The 9147-nt window shown below is 35.2% G+C and overlaps 1 protein-coding gene across 2 annotated transcripts in view; it reads right to left on the bottom strand.

Moving 5' to 3' along the window:
- Nucleotides 1-312: 312 nt before the first annotated feature.
- The window catches only part of SCUBE1 (signal peptide, CUB domain and EGF like domain containing 1), a 703286-nt gene continuing 694451 nt past the window's right edge, over nucleotides 313-9147 (bottom strand). For both annotated transcript variants that reach the window (XM_053719054.1, XM_053719055.1), the window contains one exon: nucleotides 313-9092. In XM_053719054.1, coding sequence (XP_053575029.1) covers nucleotides 8940-9092 — 153 coding nt within the window. In that variant the 3' untranslated portion in view covers nucleotides 313-8939. The remainder of the gene's footprint in view (nucleotides 9093-9147) is intronic.

Raw genomic sequence — 9147 nt, 5'->3', positions numbered from 1 at the left:
CCATTAGAAATTAAGATGATCAGTGGAATCATCGTGTCTTAAAAAAGAAATTGACATTACTGACAGACTAAGTTTTCAATGAAACACTAATTTAAAAAATTAAAACCTTTTGATCTGTATAATTTAATAATAAAATACAATAAAATACTTCAGGAAGGTGGGGGGTTATTTTAGTAGTTCCATGTACATATATGTGTTTGGCTGGAAGCCATCTTGTAGAGACAGTGAAATGGTTCCTGGGCTCATCACATATGATCCACCCACTGTGTCTCATATGTGTAGCACAGGCACAATATGAAAAAACAGATACAATTGTAAAATTATAATAATTTCTTTATTATAGTCTTGTCAGTTCAGATGCAAACATTTGTATAGTACATAGTTATTAAAGGCAACAAGAACAGTGACGTTTTACATGTATTTCTGACCTTTTTGGTGAATAACAAATGATTAAATATTACAACTAAATGACATCTGTACATTTTATTGTCATATATTACAAGGAGTCCTAAAAAGTGCTTTCACTCTTAGGACAATAAGTTCTACTATTTTTTATTTCCGTAATTATTTTCATTTAAATTTCAATACACTATAAACCTCATGTTTGGCTACTTTCTCGTGCTCTTAACGCATTCATGTGACAAGTAGGCAAATCGTAATTATTATAAAAAGAAGGGAAAACTTAAATTGTCCACAAAAATAAGTATTACACATTCAAAAACAGTAAGAATGACACACGTGATGCAGAGTATAAAAAAAAGTAACCGTAAATGCACCTGTAACACTAAAAGACTAATTGTATAATAAATAAAGAACTACATTAAAAATGTATATAATATGAAAAGAAATAAAAAGTATTCCTTTCCAGATGGTTTTCTGTACAGTTATGGGGAGGAATTAGCGTTGTATGTGTAGAAAAACACATAAATTGACAATCAACATTGAAAAAACAAACAAAAACAATATTGAAAGAACAGGTGTATGAGAAAGAATATGAACATAATTTGGCCAAATCATTCTGGGGGTATTAAATAATCTGCACCACTAGTAGCAGAAATTATAGTGATATAAAAGAATTGGAAAAATTGATTATTCCAAGTCGTTGACCAAATAACCAAATATTTGAATTTAAGTGCTTAAAGTTAATCTTGTTCTAATAATTCTTAAAAGTTCTTCCTAAAATACAATGTATGCATTTCCCTCAAGCAATGGATAAAATACCAGTGGATCCCAACTTACTGTTTGATATTCTATAATATTTGAGTTATCAGTATCAAAATATCCTATCTGTGTTCAACAGAAAGATGCATCAGAGCGTAAACATTCTAAACCCTGGAATCGATTGCATTTGTAAACGTTACTACCTGATAGTAACTCATCAGTAAAGCTATGAAGACTGTTGCTGTTACTATCTGGTTGTGATATCCACAACCGCAACAGAACCAACACACACACACACACATTATATATATATATATATATATATATATATACATATATATATTCTTCTTTTGTCTGTATACCAGGCCCTTCTTGGAACTTTGAGCATAGCATTCACTACAACCCCTTTAGCCATGTACATACTGGAATATTGTTTCTAGATATTTTTAAGCTTTTTTTTTAAGTAGATTATATTAGCACTTGCATTTAATATAACTGTATCCCACGTGATGATAGAAGGTTTAATAAAATTGACTTCTATATAATTGGACAGAGAAAAGAAGCGTTTGTAGCTTGGGAAGTTGAGTAAAACTGTAGGTAATGTGCTTATAATTGTAAAGTAGTTGCAATGCTAATTATAGCAAACTGTAAATGCCCCTTTGTTTACAGAATCTGCTTGGCAAATGCTTCCAAGATCGTCCAAAAAGCAAATTCTGTAATATAGGTTTTCTACAAAATGCTGCAATTTTTATAAGGGAGCTATTTCTTTTCCGTTTTTGAAAGAAAACCTGGGATAGAGAATTTGCTTTTCAGCTTCTCTAGGCCCTGTGAGACAAGCACAATTTGTACACCAAAGAACAGGTGTTTAACGCCCCTTTAAACATTGTATTGTTTAAAAGAAACCTTTAATTGTGTTAGGGTTTAATTAAGGTAACAGATGACAAAGTGTGTCTCAGAATACTATGGATTTGCTGCAGGTTTAGAGATACCATGTACAGACCAACACATTAAAATGGCTGCACAGTATTTTTAACATTTATATTAGACCCAGAGCAAAAGGGTTTAAATGAATACAAAGGCCAGTTTATAAACTGCCCTATAGTGATACAAATCCCTTTTAACAGTGATGTATCCTGGAACTATATATAGGGGGTGCTCTGGGTTCCACTAATTATTCAGAGCAGCCACTAATAATTGCAATGATAAACACCTGCTAATAAAATAATTAAAGGGACAGTCTACACCAGAATATTTATTGTTTTAAAAGATAATCTCTTTATTACCCATTCCCTAGTTTTGCATAACCAACACAGTTATATTAATACACTTTTTATCTCTGTGATTACCTTGTATCTAAGCTTCTGCAGACTGGCTAAAATGCAAGTCTGTCAAAAGAACTGAAATAAGATAACAATCAGTGCTGGCTCCTAGGAACTCCACGTGCATGAGCACAGTGTTATCTATATGAAACACATGAACTAACACCTTCTAGTGGTGTAAAACTGTAAAAACGCATATGAACCTCCTAGGTTTAGCTTTCAACTAAGAATACTAAGAGAACAAAGCAAAATTGGTGGTAGATGTAAATTTGAAAATTGATTAAAATTACATGCCCTATCTGAACAATTAAAGTTTGTTTTAGACTAGACTGTCCCTTTAAGCATTCACCTACATGAATGTGCGAGCTTATATTTATAAAGTGGTGGGAAAACATCACTATATGATGAGGGATGATCACAGTTGAAGAAAAACCTATTGAGCAGCCATTATTTAAGGGGCCAGCCCTGCCCCCCACTCCCACACTTGAGATGCCTATGCTTTAAAATCTGTATAGTGATCCAAAACCATTAGAGAATTACTGAAAAATAGAACTGGATTTTGCCCGTTGTGATATGTATATGGTCAGCGCAGTCAATATGACTGCCAGAGACATTCCTGCTGTCTATTGGCTGACCAGTGTGAACAGAAAGCTGGAGGTAACCACCAGACAGTTTATTTACAGATACATTTTGATAGACACAGATGTAGCCATTTTAAAGAGTAAGATTGGTTAAAACTATCCCACACAAACAAAACATCTGTATGATTATAGAGCAGTTTATTTGTCCCTGTATTTATGGGAAAGGGGAGTAATTGCAAATATTTTATTATATAAAATAGAGTATATATGTTTCCTTGGGTGGGGAGCATATGTCATTAATGCTTCAAGATATAGGATTGGCAATACCTCCAAAAATACACTTGTCAGCAGTGAAACAGTTAATAAGGGAACCATACCTTGCCGTCTGCATTCGGTAGTGTTTGCTAATTGCTATAATTAACTGTTTCACTACTGGGCCACTCACAAAACTGGCCTTAGAGGGAACACTGCTTGTCACCAAGACCACTTTTGTGTTTCCTAATTTATTTTACAATTCTAAGATATTTTGGAGCTTTCCCCAAATTAATAAATTTGCCTTTGTTTCAATGCACTGCAGAGGTTGGTGAGCATCTGTATAAACTCCTGGAGTTAGGAAACTGAAATTCAGGATAAAGTTACTTTCTTTAGGGAAGTATAAAAAGTAACTATCAATTTATGGAACAAATGATGATAAAACCTACTATAAGGACATAACTTCAGAACCAAGGCAACACTTACTAGAGAAATTATATTTCCATTCACTTTTATTCTTGGGAACAAAAAGTTAGAACTAAAACTCTATAATTAGATGTTTCTAAGCATTAATGCAGTAGATTCACTAAAGTCAGAGGGGCCGATTTATTAAAGGGACACTAAACCCAAGTTTTTTCTTTTGTGATTCAGATAGAGCATGCAATTTTAAGCAACTTTCTAATTTACTCCTATTATCAATTTTTCTTCATTCCCTTGGTGTCTTTATTTGAAAAGCAAGAATGTAAGTTTAGAAGACCGCCCCTTTTTGGTGAACAACCTGGATTGTTCTTGCTGATTGGTGGATACATTTACCCACAAATAAACAAGGGCTGTCCAGGGTTCTGAACCAAAAATTGCCTGGCTCCTTAGCTTAGATGTGTTCTTTTTCAAATAAAGATAGCAAGAGAATGAAGAAATATTGGTAACATGAGTAAATTTGAAAGTTGCTTAAAATTGCATGATCTGAATCATGAAAAAAAAAATCGGGTTCAGTATCCTTTTAAGGAGTGAATGGCCCTGAATGCTCCTGTTTCCGAGCGAGCCTTCAGGCTTGCCGAAAACAGGAGTTAAGAAGCAGCGGTCTTAAGACCGTTGCTCCTTAACTCGTACGCCTCCTCTGAGGCTGCGGCCATAAATCCGCCAGATCTCATACAATCGGGTTGATTGACATCTCCTGCTAGCGGCCGATTAGCAGCAAATCTGCAGGGGGCGGTATTGCACAAGCAGTTCACCAGAACTGCTTGTGCAATGTTAAATACCGACAGCATATGCTATCGGCATTCAGTGATGTTGGGCGAACATGATCTGCTACAGCGGGTCATGTCCGTCCGTCGTCCGACTGTTAATAAATCGGCCCCATTGTCATCTCTGCCCATTAACCTACAGTTAGGAAACAGATTCTAAAATATATTAAAGAGGTTTCATGTTCAGTATGTAGAAAGTAAAACCTCAAAATATAGACAAATACATTTTGTGTATAAAATTGGAATTGACTATTAGTTTACAGAGAAAAAAGTTACTGTATGGTCCACAGATAAACGGCCTATAGTATAAGAACAAACAGCTAATATATAATATATGAACTTTGTTTAACAACATCTATTTATTTATTTTATCATGGTATCTTTCCAGAAAAGGGTATCTCTACAAAGCTGCATAGAAGTCAGATTATATGACAAAAATAAGCAGGAACATGGCGGTTGCCATCTGCTGTAAAATACATGGTCTATCAAGATAGCTTAGTTTCTTATATGTCCATTATTATGATTTTTTATAAGAGTAGTTTATTAGAGAGGAATAGCAATTTGTGACATGCAAAGATCTTAATTTTGTGGCACATAACATTTATACAGTTCCAATTACGCACAAAAAGCATGCCATATACAATATACATAATCATTTGACAAGTTGATATTAATAAAGAAGTTTATAGTAAATATCTGAAGCTACACTTTGGAATGGTTAAAAAAAACTAATTCCATATGTTCCAGCTTTACTATAAGAACAACAAAACCTGATTACAATGGGAATTGAGAGTGCCATATAAATCCTCTCTGGAAACCGTATAATGTTCCCATATCACTCATCTGGTAACACTGCACCAGAACACTAGGGCAGTTAAGATATTTTTAATATACTAAAATTAACAACTGAGAGAAATGTCCTCCTGTAATTATGTAAAAAACAGGATGAAAGATATGGCATAGAAATGATTTTCTACTAAAGAACATTGTTCAATCAATAACCACTGTATGCCTTTCTGCAAACCCAAGGACAATGCTTTGATGTAAACATACTTAATCAATAACCATTACAGGAGATGATATTAGGAAGTATAAATACCTGTTTGCCCTTGAACCAGGGGACAACCTAGATGCAGACTTCCCATAATCACTTTTACCAAAGAACTATCCCCAAGTTACAGTATTTCCTATCAGCATCACGTGTGATAACATTTCTAGACCACACCATGGTCATGTGCTTTGTCACCTGTGCTCTTACCAAATAATGGGAATTTTGATGTTTTTAAAACTGTACAGGGAAATTAGGCTCAATCTTTTTCTCTACTATATGGTTTAAGTGACTAATTTGTTTCCAGGAAATCAACACTCAAGCCCCTAGATGGTTGATCTAGCTTTCAATTTTTTTAATTTTATTTTTTAGCTTTTAATCTGAGTCATTCTTAAGGGACATGGAACTCAACATTTTTTTTTGTGATTCAGACAGAGAATACCATTTTAAAAATCTTTCCATTTACTTCTATTATCAAATTAGCTTCGTTCCCATGATATTCTGTGCTGAAGAGATACCTAGGTAGGCATCTGGATCACTAAATGGCAGGAAACAGTGCTGCCCTCTAGTGATCTTGCAAATGGATAAAATTCTTGCAAAACTGCTGCCACATTGTGCTCCAGAAATGGGCCGGCTCCTGAGCTTATGTCCCTGCTAATCTGTATTCCTCTGAAAGCTGAAATCACTTTTGTAATTCAAATGAATAAAAGGAGACCTCACATAATGAAACTACAGCTTTGTATGATCTTGAGTATTGCTGCAATGACAGTTTTAAGTTTAAGGAAAGCCATGCCTAAAAAAACAACTAGCACACTAATTCCTTGATGATAACTATAATAATAAAATAAAATGGTATCTCTCGGTCCCAAGATTATGAGATATTTCATTTTACCATTTAAGTATATCTGATATGAAATGAAAAAATCATAACCTGCCATCCATGGCTTCCATAACCCAACAGGAATTATACAATGCTTGGATAACATTCATACTTAGGGGCCGATTTATCAAGCAGCAAAAGTCTCAAGACCGCTTCTCCTTAACTTGTCCGCCACCTCTGAGATGGCGGACTGCAATCATCCCGATCAGATGTGATTGATACCCTCTGCTAGTGGCCGATAGGCCGTGAATGTGCAGGGGGCGGCATTGCACAAGCATTTCTGGTCGACAACATATGCTGTCAGCATTTAGCGATGTCGTGCGGACATGATTTGCTACAGTGAATCTTGTCCGCCTTACATTTGAGAAATCGTCCCTTTTATGTTGAAATGTCAGAAGACTTCTGTTGCTTTAATTCTCTGCACATAAAACATGAACCTCTTACAAAGTTAGATTCCAGTTTTTGCTACAAATTGAAATGTGAGTTGCAACATCAGAGGTTTTAACAATCTTATCCGTCTGTATCTACACATTTTTTTACATTTCTAGTATTCAAATCAAGACAGTGGGGCCTATCTATAAAGCTCCGAAAGGACTTCTTCAGGCTCGCCAGAAACAGCAGTTATGAAGCAGCGGTCACAAAGACCGCTGCTCCATAACCTGTCCGCCTGCTCTGAGCAGGACGACAGACATCGCTGGAATTCAACCCGATCGAGTACGATCGGGTTGATTGACACCCCCTGCTGGCGGCTGATTGGCCACGAGTCTGCAGGGGGCGGCGTTGCACCAGCAGCTCTTGTGAGCTGCTGGGGCAATGCAGAATACAGAGAGCTTATTGCTTTCCGTATTCAGCGAGGTCTGGCGGACCTGATCCGCACTGTCAGATCAGGTCCCCCAGACCTTGTTAAATAGAGGCCAGTGAATTTTTATTTGTTTGAAGTATAACCATCTATTATTTGTTGGGAAACCTTAAATAGAATATACCTTTTTAGTAGTTTGATTTGTTTAGAAATAGAAAAGTAATTTACATATCCAAGATTTTTATCGCACTATTTTAAAATGACATGATGTCATTTTTATAACCATTTGCCGTTTTAAAAACGAGAATACATTTTATTCCTCAATCTTCAAATTCAGTTTGCTAAATTGTAATGAATAGCAATGAAAAATGGACATCTTTCATAACACGATGCAAGACATTCTATACAATCATTTGTTTTTGGTTTCGTGTTGAATGCAAGACCCTCAAGGAAAACATTCCCTCCTCTCGAAAACTCCTCATATAAAACTCAAGTGCAATTTAAACATAAAATATTATTTATACTACACGCATCCTTTTCTTTTCATAATACTCTATTTTCTCTCCAGGTTTTCAGGTAGTTTCTTTAACTGAACAATAATAATAAAATATTTCTTCTTAGCCATTCCAAAGAAAAAAGTTCTAGGGAGCCCCACTTATTAGAGAGCATATTTTGTTGTATCTCCACTTTCTGTGAGAAACCCATTACTGTGGATCAGCTGCAACTGCAGTCCAAGATCTGCTTGTGTCTTTCTTGAAGGAGACATCAGAAAAGTTCTGTGTGTTTGTGTATGTGTGTAACAAAGCATTCTGGGACAGTTTAAATCTAATGTCATTTCGGAGGAATTTTCTTCTTCCACATTATACTGAACATACTGTAGTTTAAACTAACATGCTAAGGGAAGAACATTTCCATCATTTAGACAAACATAAAATCTTGGATTTCTTGCAGGTTACATTATGCTGTTGGTGTGTGATACCCAGCAAGTCGTTGAATAGTGCTTATGTCCATAACCAATGGCTTTTAAAAACTAATGGAAATAGTTATAATTATCAAGTTAAATTACAAATGGCATTATCTCAAGGTGTATCAAGGAACTGAGATATTGCTTATGAGATAGCACAAAGCTATTATTTTATATGGCTACTGCAGTCTAAAATATCAGTTGAAGAAAGGGAAGTGTACCAACTGGTTTGTGTTTGTCCAAAAAGAGGTTTCAACAGTGATCATTTTCAATGCTTTTCCACTTATCAAGGATGTTGCATCATAAATCAAAAATATTGTGTAAGCCTCTTTAAAAGCAACCACCTGTTAAGGTTTCAACCTCTGTTGTAGGAGCACGTTGAAAGCTCAGTTCCAAATGAATGGTAATTTTGATTTTCTAGGAACATAAAATGCTGCTTTGTAAATTAATACAAAGGAAGGGCTTTCTTCCTGAAAAAGTGGTCTAAACTTTTTTTTTTCAGTTTGGAATCCAAATGTTGCAGTCTGCGGTGTCCACACAGGAATATTTTTAGATTAGCCCTAGGCATTATTCTTCCAAATCCATGATAAAATATCTTTATTTGCAAAGGTTTCTACTGCGAGGGGAAATAAAATTACTGGACGAACATGAATAATAAAAAAATAAAAAAAATAAAAATATGAAAATAAGGCTATTTGAAAGGCCGTAAAAATCTGGAAACTTTAGAACGCAGCAGCTTAATAAAAGATCTTGGAAACATCTCTTTTGACTCCTGCGCTGTGTACTTGAAATAATTCTGGGGATGTGCCAATACATCAAAGAGAGCCTTGATCAGCTTCTTGTCCTGGGAAACAAAAAATTGAAAACATTAATTTATGTAGGATTACCCTCTCAATCCT

The sequence above is a fragment of the Bombina bombina genome, chromosome 6 (assembly GCF_027579735.1).
Source record: "Bombina bombina isolate aBomBom1 chromosome 6, aBomBom1.pri, whole genome shotgun sequence".
Lineage (NCBI taxonomy): Eukaryota > Metazoa > Chordata > Amphibia > Anura > Bombinatoridae > Bombina > Bombina bombina.
This window is presented reverse-complemented; position numbering and strand designations above follow the sequence as displayed.